The sequence below is a fragment of the Muntiacus reevesi genome, chromosome 19 (assembly GCF_963930625.1).
Source record: "Muntiacus reevesi chromosome 19, mMunRee1.1, whole genome shotgun sequence".
NCBI lineage: Eukaryota > Metazoa > Chordata > Mammalia > Artiodactyla > Cervidae > Muntiacus > Muntiacus reevesi.
Window position 1 is genome coordinate 58,237,081 of NC_089267.1, and position 21,314 is coordinate 58,258,394.

At 40.0% G+C, this 21,314-nt stretch overlaps 1 protein-coding gene across 8 annotated transcripts in view; it reads right to left on the reverse strand.

Moving 5' to 3' along the window:
* ORC3 (origin recognition complex subunit 3) overlaps nt 1-21,314 on the reverse strand; it is a 68,940-nt gene that overhangs the window by 24,648 nt on the left and 22,978 nt on the right. For all 8 annotated transcript variants that reach the window (XM_065911611.1, XM_065911610.1, XM_065911613.1 and 5 more), the window contains 4 exons: nt 18,793-18,926; nt 18,292-18,355; nt 5,183-5,299; nt 4,248-4,327 (listed from right to left, as the gene is read on the reverse strand). In XM_065911611.1, the coding sequence (XP_065767683.1) occupies nt 4,248-4,327; nt 5,183-5,299; nt 18,292-18,355; nt 18,793-18,926 (395 nt within the window). The remainder of the gene's footprint in view (nt 1-4,247; nt 4,328-5,182; nt 5,300-18,291; nt 18,356-18,792; nt 18,927-21,314) is intronic.

The window sequence follows — 21,314 nt, forward strand, 5'->3', positions numbered from 1 at the left end:
CTGAAAACCTGACTGAGCGTGGAAGATCTGGAGTTAAATCCCGGCTCTGCCAACTGCAGAAAAGCCCCTCGCTGCTTCCGGCTTTGGTTTCCTCACTGGAGAAAAACAACGTGGTGCCTCGAGATGAGTGACTCTCGGTTGACGCTGGAGGGGCCGAGGGACAGCAGGTTCTCCTGAGAAGGGGCCCGGCTGGCGCCGCGGGGCAGGGCGGCGGGCCTCCACCAGCTGCGCCGTCAGCGGCCAGAAGCGGAGGACTTCACCGTTTACGTCAGCCCTGTAACTCTTACTACTGAGGCACGATGGTTCAAATGTTAAAAGTCTGAGAAATCCTTGGTCTGGGGTTTGATGTTTAGGTGGCTGTCTGGAAACTCCTCCAACAGAAAGCTGAGATGTTCCTCTTAACGCCTTTCACAGCTGACCAGAAAAGCACACTCACCTAGCTCACTGCTCGCTTAGCATAACTTTTTTTTTTTACCACTTTCTGTTCCCAAGCAGTGTTTTAACTTAAATATATCCTTTTATAATGACACATGGTTGAGTGAAAATTAACCAACTCATATCCTGTATAGGAATGTGGTCTTCAGGCTCCAAGAGTTGACTGACAGAGGAAAGGTTAGACATGCAGAACCACCGCACTCATGTCAGATTATGACAAATTATAAATGCATGCTCTCCACACATCAATGTCTGTTATCTACATTTAAAAATAACTGTGATAAAAAAATCCTAGAGGTCTTTTTCGACTTATGAACAGTTGACATTTTTAACATTCTTTTAAGTTCCTTGTAAATATCTTTTAATTGAAATATAATTGACATATAACGTTACAGGTATACAACATGATTCAATATATGTATACACTGTGACATGATCGCCACAGTAAATCTGGTTAACATCTGTCATCTCACAGAGCTTCTCTCAGCAACTCTCAAACACACAGTACAGTCACTAACAGTGACCGCGCTGCACGTTACGTCCTAGGGCCCCCTACAACTGCAAGTTTGCACCGACTCTGACCACCCCCTACCCCTGGCAACCATCAATCTGTTCTCTGATTCTGCAAGCTCGGTGTTAAGGCGGCATTCCCTCCTTTTTATTTCCGAGTCACACACACAGACACACACACCCTCACCTGCTACCCGTTCACCCACGGATGGACACCTAGGCTGACTCCATGCCTTGGCTCTTATGAACAACGCAGCAGTAAACACGGAGCTGTATCTTTTTGAGTTACTGCTTTCATCTCCTCCTGATAACTACCCAGAGGTGGAAACGCCGCATCATGAAGCAGCTCTATTTTTAACTTTTTTGCGGAATCTCCACTGTCTTCCATAGTGGCTGCACAATTTACATTCCGACCAACAGGGAAGAAGGGTTCCCTTTTCTTCACACCCTCACCAATGCTTCTTATTTCTTGTCTTCTTGGTAACAGTCATTCTCATGGGTGATATCTTAATTGTGGCTTTGGTTTGCATTTCCTTGATGATTAGTGATGTTTAGCACTTTTTCATGTACCTGTTGGCCATCTGTATGTCCTCTTTAGAAAAACGTCTACTCATATCCTCTGTCCGTTTTCTACTCAGATTTTTTTCTATTGAGCGGTGTGAGTTCTCTATGTTTTAGATACTAACCCTCATCAGATGTATGACTCACAAACACCTTCCCCCACCTGCAGGTGCCTTTTCATCTTGCTGACGGCTCCCTGTGCTGTGCAGAAGCCTTTTAGTTTAAGACAATCCCACTCCTGTGTCTTTGCTTTTGGTGTCAAAGCCAAACCACCACCACCAAGACCAATGTCAAGGAGCTCGTTGCTTATGTTTTCTTCTAGTTTTATGGTTTTAACTCTGTCTTTGTCTTTAATCCATTTTGAGTTCATCAGTGGTCCAGTTTTTCCAATTCCATTTGCTGATGACTGTTCTTGCCCCATTGTATATTTTTGTCCCCTGTGTCATAAATTAACTGCCCATGTAGGCATGAGTTTATTTCTGGGTTCTCTATTCTGCCCCAATCATCTATGTCTGTTTTCACGTCAAAATCACACTGTTTTGATTACTACAACTTTGTAATATACACTGAAATCAAGAAGAATGTCTTCACCTATGTTCTTCCTCAAAACTGTTTTGGTTCTTTAGGGTCTTTTGCAGTTCACACAAATGTTAGGAATTTTATACTTTTTAATGGTCACCAAATATTTCATCAAGTAGACCTATGGTTATTTAAACATGTCAGTTTCCAGATAAAAGGGATTTTTTAAGAGAACTACTGCCATTCAAGTAACTCTTAACAAAAAGATCAAATTGGAAATGTTACTAGACTATGTTTCTAATAGTACTACAGTTCTTCTTTCCAAAGAAACATTCAGTGATCATTTTTAACTTATTTTCTCTTATGACTTCAATTATTTGAAGACAGGAGACAAGAATGTCTGGTTTCCTAAATTCAGATGTTTCCTATTTAGAATGACTAAACTGACAAGTGTCCCTGATTTTTTGTTGACATCTAATCTATACAAAGGGGAAAAGAAGAATTCCAGTTTAAAGGGTGGCAGATTTCTTTCTCTCTGGTAGGTCCCAGATTCTTGCCTGCCCTTGCTGTAACTGCTGTATTTATCTTTAGAGTTTTTAATGTCCCTGTTTCTGACCTCAGATTAGCAATGTGACTGAAACATTGCTTTCTATTCATTGGTTCTGCTTTACTCAGATCCCCAAATCCCTATTTTAGACCTGAGCAAAGAAAAGTGGAAAGTATAAAAGTTTTAAAGTCAGATCTGAATTAGAATCCCAGTTCCATCAACAGCTATAAGATCTCAGGAAAATTACTTAAACCCTATCTGTGCTTTAGCTTCACCTGCTATCAAGTGTGGCTAACGGCATCTGCCACAGAGGCGCACTTGGGCACTAGACTAGAAAATGCACCCACAGTGCCTGACACAGCAGGACCTCGTGACCTCTGATTAGCGCTATCCCACAGTGCATACCACAGCTATCACTGTTCGCAGTTCCTTACCCTTATTTAGAACGGGCATTCTGGCTCCCTGACCCTCACTGACAAATAAATCTATGAATTTGGAAATACGCAACTGGAAAAGGAAGGCAATTACTGATCATGAAGGTTAAAGAGGAAACCCAGCAAGAATCAACTGTGTGCTTGAGATAAGTGTGCCGACCTGAACAGAAAACAAAAGAAAGCTCAGGAACATTCCAGTTGAAGTATATAAATATACGGAAATCTCTCATTGGCATTTAAAGAAAATGAAATAAAACATAGCTTTTCAGTGGCAATCTAGTTTCCATGGGGAGTTATTTTTCCAGATAGCATAAAATTACTTTCCTATCTTAAGCTGCACCTGCTGGATCACTAACACTTGCATTATTAAGTCTCGGGACTGGAAGTGCTTTCGATGTGAATTTTCCTCCTACTGTGCCCATCTGTTCTTTTCTTGTGGACCCAGGGGAAGCCAAGGCTTAGTAAATATTCAGTTCTTATACTTCTTTATGATATTTTCATATGAACATCTATATCCACTGAGGAAAATTATAAGACCGTGTGCAAAAACAGCTCACACTTGGATTCCCTCCTCTCACCACCCAAGTGGTCATTATCTTTATGAAGACTAAGAAGGCACCACACACATGAGGCATAAAGCTAAGGAAACAGATAACTACAACTTTAACAGACAGACTTCTCAGGAATAAGTGACCTTTGATATCTGATAACAGCACCAAGATACCTTATTTATTCATATAATACTAGAAAAAATTCATGGCTTAGCCAGTGTTAATGCTGTCAGAGCCAGCTCAGGCTGGGGAAGGCATCGAGACCACTGCCCGGTGGCAGCCACCCTTCACAGGACGCACCTCGCTCAGTGATGCTGCTCCGCAACCCAACCAGATTGGGGCCACGCGAGCGTGCCTGCCGTGACTGCCTTCCCTATCATGACGGCAAGCTAGACTTGGACTGAAATCATCAATACCAAGGTTCTCCCTGTGTGCTATCAACAACTCAGAAAGCAAACACTGATTTCACTTAAAAAATCCAAAGTTCAGAAACAAGGTAAAACGAGCAAAGAAATGGATGGTCTCTACATTAAAAACACTATATAAACTACGAATATAAAATTCAAGATATATACAAATGCTAGTTACAATGTGGCTACTTATGAAACTCCTTGGCAGGCAGAGTTCTGGAAGCAGGTGTTATTTATTGGCAGGCTTAGAGTAGATAAAAAAGGAAAAAAACCACACTACCTCAGCAGCTGCAAGACTGATGCATACTCCTCTGAATCCCATATGTTCTTTTCTAAACACATGCAGTACAGCTCTCTGATCTGGAAGTGAACAGCACACTTGTGAGGGACCAAAAATGATCTACTAAGTCTGCACATTACTAGTTTGGAAAAATCATAAATGAGCGGGTCAAAGAAAATTTTTTTTAAAAACAGCCATTCTCTGTAGATGACAACAGACTGGCACATATCACAGAGATCAGGCATTTACATAAAACATCATTCACATGAAAGCAAAATGAGATCATATTGGGACTGGCTGATGTCACTGGTCACTCTTCAATAAGAAAATTATTAAAACGATGATGTGATTACTAAAAAAAAGGTTTAATGGCAGAAAATAAGTCATTCTTACATGTTTATATTTGTTCTCTAAACCTCCGAGTTAAGGATGCAAAGATTTAGGAATACAGAATTCTTCCATTGCATCCACTCTAAAGATGGTCCACAGGTTTATGTTATGACCCAAAGGCCAGCAGGGCCTAATTCTGCAAGAAGCAAAAGTACTCCTTTCCTTTAGCTCTGGGTATAATGCAAGGTTAACCCCTAGGCGGTCTCAAACAGATTCCTTTTTTCATTTCACTGAAGTGGAGGATCACCTCTCTCAGTGTAAGTGATAAAGTATTAAAGAAAATAAATTAAGGTGACTTAGCACAAACACGCTGGAGGGAAAGCGCCGCCGCCTGGATTCACATGGCTGTTTCCGGTTGTGGCCGTCAGAAGAGAACACAGTTTCAATCACCAGTAACATGCACAGCTGGGATGGGTTTAGACTGTGCACACACTGCAAGATGTGGATCCACTGCAAATTCTGAGGCCTGAATGCTACTGAACTCAAAGGGAAAAGCCAGTAATATTCCTGCATCAGAGATTCCAAACGAGTTAAGTTCTGGTTACCTGTCGCCCCAGTGGGTACTTGGGAAGAGAAGAAGTAAAGTGATGAAGACATCTCAAAACCAGGAAGTATTTCGCATGGTAAACATGCAGGTTTTCTAGTAATGACTGTGTTTCCTCCTAAAAAAGTCATTACAAATATGTAAGTCAGCAATTAGTAGAATAATAAAGTCTAATTTCCAGAAAACTGATGAGACAAGATTCAGAATTACAAATTAACCTTAAGTCTGATAATTCATCATGCACACGAAATCTAGGATAACAGTTGGATACTCTTTATTTAGTATCAAGTCTGGTGATATTTTACCCATACCAAAACTAAATTAATTTTGTAACTAATTTCCTCTTGTCTAAAGCACTGCCACAAAGACGTGGCCCCTCCAAACACAAGTGTGCAAACGAGCACCTGCTGGACGCGTGCCCACGTCCGTCACCTGGAGTGGACCACAGCAAGGGATGGCCACCATCCTCTAGCTTCAGGGGCATGAGGGGTGAGGCGGTCACCAGAGCCCCCAGTGCCAACGTAACTTACGGCCACTGCGGTTCCATGATGGTTTAAGCCACCCACGCAGCATTACAGGAGCGCAGTCCCCTGACCTAGAGCCAGCCCATGCCCCCAGCACTGGCAGCAGTCTCAACCACTGGACTACCAGAGGAGCCCCTGTGTGCTTTTCCCATGGTCCCGCGAAAGCTGCGCTGAAAGGGGAGAGACTGCAGTAGCGACACTGCAGGTGACGATGCTGCATCTCTGCTTTCTCGCTGGGCATCTCCAAAACCGGGTCTGTTCACTTTACCGACTAAGCGGGAGAAGCTGAAAATTAGAACCCTGAAGCCAACAGCTTTGTAACTTAGAATTCAAGAAGTGTGATTTGGGAGGCAGTCTTAAGAAACCTATGGGACGACCAATCTCACAAATCAGTTTCAAAAGGCTTTTCTTTGGAGGGGTGATGACTGGGAGAGTTTTCTAGAATTTTCTGAAATGTTTTAAAAGGGATTTTAAAATACTACATCCTATCATGCATTTTTCATGCTTCAAATACTTTTATCACTTATTTCTGTAACATTTTCTTAAGAGGATTATGATCTGTGGTACCATCTTCAAATTTTTTCCTCCAATAAGAAGTCAAATAAAAAAACCTTAAGTACTGAGCTGTCTTTTTTCCTGCAATATCCTGCAGATACCCAATATTTCAGTGGTCAACCATGCAGAAAACAACCCCTCCAGATATCAATGTGCCGTGATTAGTCATTCAGTCGTGTCCAACTCTTTCCAAACCCACAGACTGTAGCCTGCCAGGTTCCTCTGTCCCTGGGGATTCTCCAGACAAGAATATTGGAGTTGGGATGCCATGCCCTCCACCAGAGGATCTTCCCCACCCAGGGATCAAACCCAGGTCCCCCGCATTGCAGACAGATTCTTTATCATCTGAGCCACCAGGGAAGCCCAGGGATACTAGAGTGGGTGCCACGCCCTTCTGCAGAGGATCTTCCCGACCCGGGAATTGAACCTGGGTTTCCTGCACTGCAGAAGGATTCTTTACCTGCTGTGATACCTGGAAAGCCCCCAGATATTAATAAACTCAAACAAATCTAAACTATCTAATCCAACAAGTCTGATATACTTTCCTGAACTCTAACTCACCTAGAAATCAATTCCTTGGTCAGCAACCTGAGTCATTTTACTTGAAAGCACACGGCAAATCAAAGAAAAGCTCTTAGTATCAAAGTTTTTTCCTTCCAGTATTTGAGTTAGTGGGCAATTTCAAAAATCTAGGTCTTCTATCATAACGAAGGGTATTTTAACTGCCACTGTCAGAGTACACGTAAGTTCTATCCTCACTATAAGCTGTAACACAGAGATGCATGGAGCCACTAATGGCTTGCCGTGATATGTGAGTACATAAGCTTGTAAACAGGGGCACCGTTCTGGAGAAGAAGGAATCTGTTACTGAATAATGACTGTGCTTCATGTGCCACCTCTTACTTTTGCTTTGTGGGCTAACTACAAATACAAATAACTGGGTGATACAGTAGAAATGAACAACATCTTCACTAAATTTACTTGGATGTGGAGAGAAAAGAAATACCTGGCACAGTATGGGCAATGTTCCACGTTTCAGGAATTAGATGCCCTGGAGTAAGTGGGGAAGAAAGATACAAACATGTTTTCTCCCAGACAGTCTTAGTACCTTCACACTTTCCAGCGTGCATCACATCCCTGTGATGACTAGAATTCTAGCCTCGAAAAAACATTTTGTCTTCTTTTGTTTTCTTCCTATAACATGGCAGATATTTCATCTGAGGAAATGGGAGTTCTGATTCCAACACTGAAAATAAAACTGGCTACATGGGACTAATCAGAAGATCTGTTATACCTCTCTAAGGGATTTTCAACAGTGATTCTGACCATCCAAAATCTCTGACTTAATGTGCTGGCTTCAGAACCTAACTCCGTATAAGAAAGATTCCACTATTATTTATATCTGTGTGCTTATCAGCTGCAACAGAAAACATCACCAATGACTAATTTAGCTTTTTCATATAACCTGTCCTCTAAGTTCTTTGTCTTACTGTGACAGCTATCTGCAAATGCCTTTATGTGTGCAGGGCAACAATTCCTAAAGCACTGTATGAACACGCTTTCATAAACTTCAGACTGTAAGAGGTCCTGATGCAAGAGAAAAATTTCCCTCTTAATACATTACAGCGCCATCACACCACGCTCATGCAGAAACACAGCCTGCTGAAATAGCTCCCCGATTTGCTAGTCATTAAATTTTTCCTCTGGAATCTTTTTCATACCCTAGTCATAGCTGCCATTGTTTTATTTCATAATGGTGTTTGGATGGTCTTTTCAACAGAGGGGCACTGCCTAAAATATTTATTGTTTACCAAAGATATGTTTTTTTCTGTTCTGAAAACATGAAGACCTCTTGGTCTCTACTGATCTTTCAGACAGACACAGGAAAACAGTGAGCTGCAGGAAAAACAGGAGAACCAGTCCCCTTGGTCTTCCCAAACATGCCAAACAAGCTCCAACCTCTCGTCCTTTCCACTCGCTGTGGCTCTGCTGAGAATCTTGTTCCTCTGGATTCCTGTATGGGATGCTCTGTACCTTCCTCTTTACTCAAAACTCAACTTCCTGATGAGGCTCGCACTTGGAGTCTCCACTCCATTCCCTGCACACTGCCAGTATCCCCTCTCTCTCACTGTCTTCTTCTTAGCAATTACTACTCACAAAGATGTTTTACCTACTCACTTTGATAGCAGGTAAGCGCCACGAAGGCAGGGGGTTGCTTGTTTTGTTCACTCCTGTACAGATTAACACTTGGCCCACAGTAGGCATTCAGGAAGTATTTGCTGAATGAAGCAGTACGTGAATGAATGGAGCCCAACACGCAGTCTCTTTCGTCAGTAAGAGCAACTGCTGGAAAAAAAGACCGACCACTGTTGTCTTGCTGGATATGAGCCAGATTTAGTAGTTTTTCAAAAGAAGACAAAGTCTGAATTCATGATATAAAATTTCTCTATTTGTAAATGCTGGCTCAGATTAAAAAAACAAAACCACCATGGACCTAAAAAATCAGTGATAGCCAGCTGTCAGCTGCCAGTCAATGTGTAATAAGTTCAGTTCAGTTCAGTCGCTCAGTCTTGTCCAACTCTTTGCAACCCCATGAACTGCAGCACGCCAGGCTTCCCTGTCCATCACCAACTCCCGGAGTCCACCCGAATCCATGTCCATTGAGTCATCGATGCCATCCAACCATCTCATCCTCTGTCGTCCCCTTCTCCTCCCGCCTTCAATCTTTCCCAGCTTCAGGGTCTTTTCTAATGGGTCAGTTCTTCACATCAGGTGGCCAAAGTATTGGAGTTTCAGCTTCAGCATCAGTCCTTCCAATGAACACCCAGGACAGATTTCCTTTAGGATGGATTGGCTGGATCTCCTTGCAGTCCAAGGGACTCTCAAGAGTCTTCTCCAAAACCACAGTTCAAAAGCATCAATTCTTCGGCGCTCAGCTTTCTTTATAGTCCAACTCTCACATCCATAAATGACCACTGGAAAAACCATAGCCTTGACTAGATGGACCTTTGTTGGTAAAGTAATGTCTCTGTTTTTTAATATGCTGTCTAGGTTAGTCATAACTTTCCTTCCAAGGAGTAAGCGTCTTTTAATTTCAAGGCTGCAGTCACCATCTGCAGTGATTTTGGAGCCCCCCAAAATAAAGTCAGCCACTGTTTCCACTGTTTCCCCATCTATTTGCCATGAAGTGAGGGGACCAGATGCCATGATCTTAGTTTTCTGAATGTTGAGCTTTAAGCCAACTTTTTCACTCTCCTCTTTCACTTTCATCAAGAGGCTCTTTAGTTCTTCTTCACTTTCTGCCATAAGGGTGGTGTCATCTGCATATCTGAGGTTATTGATACTTCTCCCGGCAATCTTGATTCCAGCTTGTGCTTCTTCCAGCCCAGCGTTTCTCATGATGTACTCTGCATATAAGTTAAATAAGCAGGGTGACAATATACAGCCTTGACATATTCCTTTTCCTATTTGGAACCAGTCTGTTGTTCCATGTCCCGTTCTAACTGTTGCTTCCTGACCTGCATACAGGTTTCTCAAGAGGCAGGTCAGGTGATCTGGTATTCCCATCTCTTGAAGAATTTTCCACAGTTTATTGTGACCCACACAGTCAAAGGCTTTTATAGTCAATGAAGCAGAAATAGATGTTTTTCTGGAACTCTCTTGCTTTTTCGATGACCCAGCAGATGTTGGCAATTTGATCTCTAGTTCCTCTGTCTTTTCTAAATCCAGCTTGAACATCTGGAAGTTCATAGTTTACGTATTGCTGAAGCCTGGCTTGGAGAATTTGAAGCTTTACTTTACTAGCGTGTGAGATGAGTGCAACTCTGTGGTAGTCTGAGCATTCTTTGGCATTGCCTTTCTTCGGAATTGGAATGAAAACTGACCTTTTCCAGTCCTGTGGCCACTGCTGAGTTTTCCAAATTTGCTGGCATACTGAGTGCTGGCAATGTGTAATACAACCGTTTAAATAAGCCATCTCCAGTCACATAAATTATGTCTGTCTGTCATTCATTCAAAAATCACTACTGCTTACTCATATGACATGGCCTGCATCATTAAGGATTACTTTTTTTACAGCAGCCAATGACTATGTAAAACTTAAATATATATTTATAGGTAAATAAAACATGGTTAGTAGATTAATATGTGCTATGATACTTAGTTCTTGCATTTATTTCTCTTCTTTCCAGAGTACTATCACTTTCTTGTCTAGAATTATATGCATGGGGTGAAGGGTGAGCTCAAGAAAACTAAATGAAAGTATGTAAAAGTGACTAAATTTATGCAACTTATTCCTTTCAATTAATTTACCACTCACTAAAAGGTGGTAAATCAAATTTTAGGATTAAAATGCATCAGCTGTCCAAGAACACAGCATTTTCTTATTTATCATCTTGACAGAACTAAGTGTTATTTTTCTCATTAGAGAGAAATTTTAGCTGAAGATGATCCCGAGGCCTGACTTCTCGCATGGCAGCTACCTAGAGAACAGCAAACCATGGCTTTCTCCCAGCTCCCTGGGTGGAAGGAGTGCTAATCTTCTCGTCTCTCCCAGCCCTTTGGGCTCCATACTGCTACCCCGGCATTTATACCAGAAACATTTGAGGAAGGGTTTGGATTGAAACTGCCAATTTCTCACACATTACCCTGTTAACGCCTAGCTTGTCTGATCACATTTGGTAGTTTGTTTGGAGAGATTTCTTTTTTTCTTCCCTTTTATTATTTTTTCAAATAGATTTTCCCCCTTCTCTTGTCCTTCAGTTCTGCATCAAAACAAAACAAACAACAGAAAGAAGAGGCAGGCGGAGGTGAAAGGCAGGTCTCCACCAGACTCGGGGTGAGCATGCTAAACGGTCACCAAGAGTCCCTGCCCTGCCTCTAACCTGTTCTGTGACTTCAGATACATCACTTCTTTCTCTTGGTTCTAGTTCCTCACGGGTAACCTGTTCTGTGACTTCAGATATGTCACTTCTTTCTCTAGGCTCCAGTTCCTCAGGGGAATTCAATAAAATAAGCATGCTGTATCAGGTTATCTTTCTAATAGTAATTATGTTACAACTTTTAAGACGTTCTCTTACTTTCAGCACCTAATGGAGTTTAAATCTAGTTGGGCACATAAGCTTAGAGACATGAAATACTGAAAAGTCAAAATAATAAAACTTCAGCTGTCACCTGCAAGAGAATGAATTTCAGTCTTCTACATACCATGAAGTTTAATGCTTTAACAGGATGCCGCACAGCTTTAAATAAGATTTGAATAAAAATACATAAACTTATTTTCTTACACAAGGTATATGAAATTAGTCACTCATTACATAGTGAGCATAATTAATTTCTTGACAAGACAGGATCAACATGTATAGCTAATTATTACTAATATAGAATGTGGCTGGTTTAGAGGGCACAAGATTAAAATGGACCTAATCTTAAGATATGATGTTGGGACAGGCATAAAAAGTACTAATTTGGAAAAGCTGTTAATATTCTCCCTCCACCAAAACATTTCCTCAAAGAAAGCAAGAGAATTTTTCACTACTTACTAAAAAAAAAAAACACTTCTCAGTATATCAAAACCTAGTGTTTTTATTATCAGATAAAAACTATGCAAATATGATATGAGACCAAAATCTTCTAAGCTCTCCTTAATATTTGACTTCAAACAAAATTTCAGGCACAGGAAAGAGTAAAAATTTTCTCATTATGGTGAATTTGAAAGTTCTGTTTAAGGCATGTCTGACAGCTCAATTTCTCATGAAATAGACTTTCATAAATTAAAGATTAAAGTTAAAAAAAAAAGAAGAAAGCTTGATTACTAAAGCAAAACTCTGGAACAAAAACATTATAAAAATATATACAGTCACTGTTCCTGCTGTTTTATTTAAATCCTATAGCTGTTTACCATAATAAACTGCCAGATTTAATTTCATTTAAACCTATACACTAAAATGAAATTTTAATGAGGAATCTAAATGATTTAACCAGTCAGAAGAAAAGTTATTAATGTGTTTAATGAACAAGTAAATAAAATTTTAGCATTCTAAAAGAAACTTCAAAGATTATTTGTTAAACTTCTATTATAGGCTTTGAAAGCTATTGGGACATCAGAAGTTTGAATTAATGGGAGCTTGAACAAGCTTATTCTGCTTAACTTAGAAGAACCTACTTCTGAGCTATGAGAGCATACTTTCCAGGCATTGTACACAGCTGCCTTGGACAGACTACTCAGAAATGAGAAAATGCGCAGTCTTGACTCTTTCATCAACTATACGTGGCCTTCTAATGTCTCACCTTAGTTTGAACTTCTTAATGAATCTTCTACAAATGTACATGGTTAAGTCAGCTAAATTTTTAGATTTAAGTACATTCAAAAAACTCATTCCTAAAGTTTATGAAATACAAAGCTGGTATATAATTTTAAAGTAGTTATTTATGAAACTAAGGGTCCATAATCTTAAGGGAGATGAAGTGAGTTTTTCTGTTTGCTTTTTTAACATCTTGATTCCAGTCAGAATACAAGTGAGATGAATCATTTGTTAGGCTGCCATTTACTAGCTTAGTTCTACACTTAAGAAAACAAGGTAAAGGGAGACAATAAATGCTGTTTTCTTCTAGGGAGTCGTCTGGGCCAGTGGTTCGCAAAGAACGGCCTCCAGCGCAGCAGCATCGGCAGTGCCTGGGGCCCTTCTGGAAACGCAGCCTCCTGGGGCAGAGCTCAGGGCGGCAGAACCAGAAACGCTGGGCGCGGGGCCTCCGCACACATTTCACAAGGGGTTCCGGTGTGTGCTACGGTCTCCAGCACTCACTGAGAGTAGACAGCAAGTGGACTCTTAGAGCAGAAGCAATCTTGATATAAAGAATATAAGTTTCACTAGATTACACTTTGAGATCTATGTCTCAGAAATTTAAGTGTAGAAAATAAGCACAAAACTAATAGGAGGTAGGTCTATATAAAGATATGCTCTATGTGACTGTATAAGAGGATTATATATTCTTTGTTATATGTTCTATGTTATATATCTTATGTCACAGAATATACAAAACAGTACATTTAACTGATATCTTAATTTTTATCATGGTGAAAAATAAATAGTAACTATTACTCTTGCTTGGGAAATCCCATGGACGGAGGAGCCTGGTGGGCTGCAGTCCATGGGGTCTCTAAGAGTCGGACACGACTGAACATCTTCCCTTTCACTTTTCACCTTCATGCACTGGAGAAGGAAATGGCAACCCATTCCAGTGTTCTTGCCTGGAGAATCCCAGGGACGGAAGCCTGGTGGGCTGCCATCTATGGGGTCGCACAGAGTCGGACACGACTGAGCGACTTGACTTTCACTTTTCACTTTCCTGCACTGGAGAAGGAAATGGCAAGCCACTCCAGTGTTCTTGCCTGGAGAATCCCAGGGATGGAAGCCTGGTGGGCTGCCGTCTATGAGGTCGCACAGAGTCGGACACGACTGACGTGACTTAGCAGCAGCAGCATTTCTGATTTACATTTATAAAAGTTTTATTGTTCTATTTGTTTTAAGCTCACTCTCATTTGCTGAAAAGACTTTGGCTAACACTAACCCTATGGAGAAACCATTACTAGGGATTACCCAGATTCAGAGACGAGGCTACTAAGGCTTAGACAGGGCAAGTGCTTTCCTTAGGTGCACAGGGCCACTGAGCAGAGGGCGCTCACACGCAGGGCTTCTAGGTGAATCGCCCCCTGTATCACGCAGCGCCGTGTTATTGACTATCATCTGGCATTCCTTTCCAGCTGTTTTTATTGTAGAAAAATACACATAAAATTATCACGATTTTAAACCAAAACTATAGAAAGACAAAAAGAAAAACATCATAATAAGAATAAAATATTCAAAGATATTCTTGGTCTAAACTAGAAAAACAAATACATTAATTTTTCAGAGATAACTTCTGTCCCTTGAATTCAGCAGGTAGCCAACATACAATTTTTTCAGGTTAAAGGTGCAAATCTTTGTTGCTCCTTCATATTTCTTACTATTTAAGTCCCAAGAAAATACACCTCTAAATGATTAAATATGCAATCCCAAAAGGAATATGGCAAAGATGATAACAGGTCTGAAAACTGTAACAAACATAAGCACAGTACAAAAAATGCTTAGAAAATACACAAAAAGTTACTGAAAAGCAAAGTTAATATTAGACTATAATGAACAGGTTCAAAATTGGGAAAGGAGTACGCCAAGGCTGTTTGTTGTCACCCTGCTTATTTAACTTATAGGCAGAGTACATCATGCAAAATGCCGGGCTGGATAAATCACAAGCTAGAATTAGGAACGCCAGGAGAAATATCAACAACCTCAGATGTGCAGATGATAACCACTCTAATAAAGAGGAGAGTGAAAAAGCTGGCTTAAAACTCAACATTCAAAAACAAAGATCATGGCATCTGGTCTCATTAGTTCATGGCAGATAGATGGGGGAAAAGTGGAAACAGTGACAGATTTTATTTTATTGGGCTCCAAAATCACTGTGGATGGTGAATGCAGCCATGAAATTAAAAGATGTTTGCTCCTTGGAAGGAAAGCTATGATAAACCTAAACAGCACATTAAAAAGCAGAGATATAATTTTTGCCAACAAAAGGTCCGTATAGTTGAAGCTATGGTTTTTCCAGTAGTCATATATGGATGTAAGAGCTGGATCATAAAGAACAGTGAATGCTGAAGAACTGATGCTTTCAAATTATGCTGCTGGAGAAGACTCTTGAAAGTCCCTTGGACAGCAAGGAGATCAAAAGAAATCAACCCTGAATATTATTCATTGGCAGGACTGATGCTGAAGCTGAAGCTCCAGTTCTTTGGCCACCTGATGTGAAGAACTGACTCACTGGAAAAGACACACATGCAGGGAAAGATTGAGGGCAGGAGGAGCAGGCGGCGACAGAGGATGAGGTGGTTCGGATGGCATCAGTGACTCAATAAACATGAGTTTGAGCAACTCGGGGAGACAGTGAAGGACAGGGAAGCCTGGAGTTTTGCAGTCCTTGAAATAGCAAAGAGTCAGACACGACTGATCCAACGAACACAGCAAATTTCGGCAACAGGCCAGCCTAGACATTCTCTCCTTTTGTCATCTCAATGATAAAGGTACTCTTTAAAAATCCCTCTTGACCTCTGAAAGTACACTCTTGACAGAAACTTCTAGCTGGAAATACACTTGGCAACTCACTGACTCAACAGAGCTAAGTTGTCTAATCTTAAAAAACTCAATAACATGCACACATCCTTTCCCGCTGGTTCTTAAATTTCCTCTATATTGAAATATCCTACTTTAGTGTCTGAAGACTTCCTACACTGCTCTGAAAAGATTACAGACTTTATTAAAATGATTATTAAATCCAATCTAGAAGTGATTTTATATTATGGCCTAGTGTGGATTCTGCATCAGAAATAATGTTTGATAAAGGCCATTTTGCACTGTGATTATGTATGTAAACTATAGCTGAACATCATCAAAAAGAAGCCATTCTCAATATTTTTTGAGAATTTTTTTAAAAGGAGGTAAATTAGTGTTTACCTGTATAGAACACATGCCCTCCAAAAACTAACATTCTTTTATTCAAAATTTAATACATAGGGAGCCCAACCTGGTGCTTTGTGACAACCTAGATGGGTGGAGTGGCAGGGGAGGGAGGCTTAAGAGAGAAGGGATACACTTGTATATAATTATGACTGATTCACACTGATGTATGGCAGAGACCACCATAACATCATAAAGCAATTATCCTCCAATAAAAAAAAAATTGAAAAGTTTGTACAGTAAAACCCACAGAGTGCTAGGGCTTAACTTCAATCTCATCTTAATTTTAGTACAATTTTCTAATAAACTTTTTCCTTAAAAAAGATATAAAGAGTCTGAAAATAAGTGTGCCATCACATGTTCTAATTGTAAGGGACTTGTTAAATACATGAAGGTACATTCATTCAATAAAATATGATGCCACTCTTATAGCTATCTAGAACATTCTGTAACACTATATATAAAAATAAGCTCAAAATGAATTAAAGACCTAAATAGAAGACTGAAAACCATAAAACTCTTAGAAGAAAACAGGCAGAACACTCTGACATAAACAGTAGTAGTATTTGCTTGGCTCTGTCTCCTAAGGCAAAGGAAACAAAAGCAAAAATAAACAAATGGGACCTAAATTAAACTTAAAGCTTTTGCAAAGCAAAGAAAACCAACAAAACGAAAAGACAACTTACTGAATGAGAGTAATTATTTACAAATGATACTATTGCTAAGGGATTAATATCCAACATATATAAACAGCTCATACAACTTCAAAAGAAGACAAACAACCTGATTAAAAAATGGGCAGAACCGAAGAGACATTTTTCCAAGGAGTAAATGCAGACAGGCGACAATCACTTAAAGATTCTCAACACTACTGATCAACCAGGAAATGCAAATCAGAACCACAATGAGAGAGCAGCTCACGCCTCTCAGAATGGCTATCATCAGACAGAACACAAGTAACAAATGCCGGCGGGGTGTGGAGGGAAGGAAACTCTCCCACACTGTTGAGGGGACGTGAACTGGTTCAGACAACGTGGAAAACAGTATGGAGGCTTCTCAGGAAACTAAAAACAGAACTACCATATGACCTAGCAATTCCACTTCTTGATGTGTACCTGAAAAAAACCCCAAAATACTAATTTGAAATGATACATGCACACGACGTTTAACCTAGGTGTTCATCACCAGATGAATGGATAAAAGATGTGGGGACTACACATACAGTAGGATACTGCTCAGCCACAGAAGAGAACGGCACTCTTACCACTTGCAACAACATGGATGGACTCACGGGGTATTATGCTAAGGGAAACACGTCAGGCAAATACTACATCACTTACATGTAGCGTCTAAAAAACAAACCAGTGAACGTTACAAAAAAGAAACAGACTCTCAGATACGGTTACCAGTGGAGGGAAAGAAGGGTTAGGGGAATGTGATTAAGAGGCACAAACTACAATCTATAAAATAAATAAGCTACAAGGATATATTGTACAACAGGGAATATGGCCAATATTTTACAAGTATAAGTGGAGTCTAGCCTTTAAAAATTATAAATCGCTGTATGATGTACACCTGAAACTTATATAATACTGTATATCAACTACATCACAATAAAGAAAGTTAATCTAAAAAAAAAAAATACAATGCCACTCTTTATAAGTGATATAAAATGATTTCCAAGATTAAGAAAACAAAACAAAATACAAAATAGTTTATGTATTTATCTTCTGTAAGACAGGGGAATAAACCTCCAAAATATATATAATTACTTGTTACTTGTATATGTGGAAAATATCTCCAGACTAATACATAAGACAATAGCAACAATGGCTGTATTCAGGGAGGGTAAGCGGGTAGTTGGAGGATTAAGGTGGGAGGGAGGCTTTTCACTGTATACTATTTTTGCCTTTGAATTATGTACCATGTCCAAGTATTATTTATTTAAGAAAGAAAAAAACTCCCTCTTTTGATATTCCCCATGCTGTATAGCTAACTCATAATTTTCTAAGCTCATCACGTCTTTCCTGGCACTATATTATCAATATGTAATGATATTTTTTTTCCAAATCAAATCAATACCCACTTAGCAGTGGGGCCCTAAGTTGCATGGCTTCTATTTCTGACAGCCCTTACAAGAACATTACATGAGACCACCTACAGATTCCAAAACCACCATGTGGAAAAGAAAGTTGAGATCTGCAAGTGTTTCCAAAACAGATCACAGGAGAAACCTCATGTTCTAGCTTTTCCTTCTTGATTTAAAAAAAATAAAATAAAAAGTCTTCCTTTAGAACTGAGGTTTTACATCACCTTTAAGAATCACATTTCTATAGGATTATCAAGATCCAATACTTCACTATGCAAAGCATATTAGAGTGTATAGTTTTTTAAAAATAAAACTCAATAAATTTTTTGTGTACATTCTTTTTAATGAAGGGAAAAAAAGAATAAAACAGCAACAAATATATCTATATTCCTACCTTCAAAGATTTGTCACTGGTCAACAGTGCAACTTGCTTTTCTGAAGACTGCTTTTCCACATACCTAAAATTTTTACCACCGCATACACAAAAACAGAGAATGAGAATTTTAAATACTTGAATAGCATATGGAAATAAAGAACTACCTAGATTGGAGGCCACATTCTTTCATTCCTTTTCAAAACTAAATTCAAGTCATGGTCAAGTCCTTAAATCAGGTGTATTTCTTAGTCTAGGGGTCTAATATTAAACAAAGGCCATAAACCCCAGAAACAGGAAATGTTACTTATAAAAATTAACTAACAAAACTGAAAATTACGCCCCCTACAAAAATATTTTTCTTTATGCCAAATGTCTCAATTAAAAACAAAAGTGTTTTATTTTGCTTTAAATAAAAAAGTTCTTTTTCCTTTACCCACTTCAAAATTAACTGGCTCTGAGATCCCTTATTTTGCCCCAAGTCTTTAACAAGATATACTAAATATGTACTTCTCTTTTTACCTTCTAAATGATGGAAGACGTCGGATGTTTTCACATTGATTAGCTGATAAAAAACGTATTCTTCTCTTGGCTTCTGGGAGATTACAGCACAGAACACTGAGGGGCTGGGAATAGAAATGTTCTAATAGAGAAAGCTGAAAGAAAAGTGAAGATTCAATATATTTGCTGTATTTGGCAGTAAATCTCTTGCTCCATGTCTGCTAAATACTAAGGTTTTTTTTTTAAAACAGCGAAAGTATTTACGGCACTAATATATTTAATAATGTCACAATAAAACTGCAAACAATGCATAAATGTCTATACACCTAGAATATTTTAGGGCTCCAATTTTGCAGACAAGGTCAGAAAATTGTAATCTCTGAAGCATAAACTGAAAGAAACGAACATAAGTGGATAGATCAGCTATCCGCAGAAGCTACTTACTTACAACAACAATAGCTGTGATGGAGATGTGACTGTGGTGTGCTCTAACAGGTGCTCAAATATTCCTAAGAAAACGCCAATCTAAAACCAGTGTAAAACCTGGTCTGCTAAATATATAAAAATGCTACAAGAGCAGAAGCTTTGCTTACTGATTTAAAAAAAAAAAAAAAAAAACGAAAAAAGAGGCATGTCCAAAGAAAGTGTTATCTTTTAAAACTCAGTTTTGTCATGGAGGAAAAGACAGCACATATTTGGTAGATATGTGTGGTCCAGGAACTAGAGTGCTGTGGTCTCTCCAGTACAAGGGGGACTGATTTTCCAGCTTCTACCATAACTCGTAAGATGTATTTTACAAGACTATCCACGTGTTAAAAACTCCTAACTCTAAGCAAGCGTCTCACAACCAGTTTGGTTTTTCCACATACCCTGTACCAAAGAGAGAGCTCCCTAGAGAGTGTAGAAAACAAATTCCGGTCACTGGAAAACAGTATTCCCCCCCACAAATTCCACACACTAACATCCTCCTTCCGTGCTGACATATGGTTATATTAATGGGATTATATTTATTTCAAAGTTAGCACGACTTTCTAAACATGAGAAAAGTAAAACCAAACGCAACATGGGACTTGCTGGGGAGGAGGGATGGAACCAAGGCACCTGAGTTAGAGGACAGCTGCAGATCAAACAAGTGTGTTGTCAATATTTGGGTCAATTAACAAGTTGGTTGTGTCTACCTAATGAGGGAAGTACTTAAACATATAGCGATTATATGCCCTATTGCACCTCCTACAGAAACAAAGACTTACACATAGTATTTCCCACTGATGACTAAAACATACATTCAAAAAACTAAATTTTAAACATTCAAAACATGAAAATTATGCCATCCGGTCCCATCACTTCAAGGCAAACAGATGGGGAAACAGTGAAAACAGTGACAGACTATTTTCTTGGGCTCCAAAATCACTGCAGATGGTGATTGCAGCCATGAAATTAAAAGACGCTTGCTCCTTGGAAGAAAAGCTATGACAAACCTAGAGAGCATACTAAAAAGCAGAGACATTACTTTGTTAACAAGTCAGGTCCATAGTCAAGGTTACAGTTTTTCCAGGAGTCAGGTATGGATGTGAGAGCTGGACCATAAAAAAGACTGAGCACCTAAGAACTGATGCTTTTGAACTGTGGTGTTGGAGAAGACTCTTGAGAGTCCCTTGGACTGCAAGATCAAACCAGTCAATACGAAAGGAAATCAACCCTGAATATTCATCGGAAGGACTGATGCTGAAGCTCCAATACTCTGGCCACCTGATGGGAAGAGCTGACTCACTAGAAAAGACCCTGATGCTGAAAAAGATTGAGGACAGGAGGAGAAGGGGATGACAGAGGATGAGACGGTTGGATGGCATCACCGACTCAATGGACATGAGGTCTGAGCAAGCTCCGGGATGTGGTGAAGGGCAGGGAGGCCTGGCGTGCTGCAGGCCATGGGGTCACAGAGTCAACACGACTGAGCGACGGGACAGCAGCTGAGGATCAGGAAAACTGGACGGACGGGGTACTGAGATTCTGCTGTCCGATCCTGGCCAAGCTACTTAATCTGTCTCTGCTTCTCAAGGGCAAAACTGGAGATAATAATACTTATCAATGGAGCAATGTTAATACTTAATAAAGTACCTAACATAAACAATAACAATAATCAGGAACCTCAAAAATCATCTAATCAGATCCCTTCATTTTACAGATGAGAAAACTGAGACACAGAAAGATGAAGTAACCTGGTTAATATTTTAATGACTAACAAACAGTCTTTATTCACACTCACTCCTTTCTGTTTCTGGCTGCCTGGGTCTTCACCGCTGCACTTTCCCTGGCTGCCGTGAGTGGGGCGATTCTCCAGCGGGTGCGTGCAGGCCTCTCACTGGGGCGGCCTCTCTTGCCGCACACACAGGCATTAGGCACACAGGCTACGCGGGCTCAGCGCTCCCGGGGCATCTTCCCCGCCCAGGATCAAGCTCGTGTCCCCAGCGCTGGTAGATGGGCTCTCAACCGCTGGACCCCCAGCAGAGTCCTGACGTGCTTTTCTCCACTCGCGTTCTCAG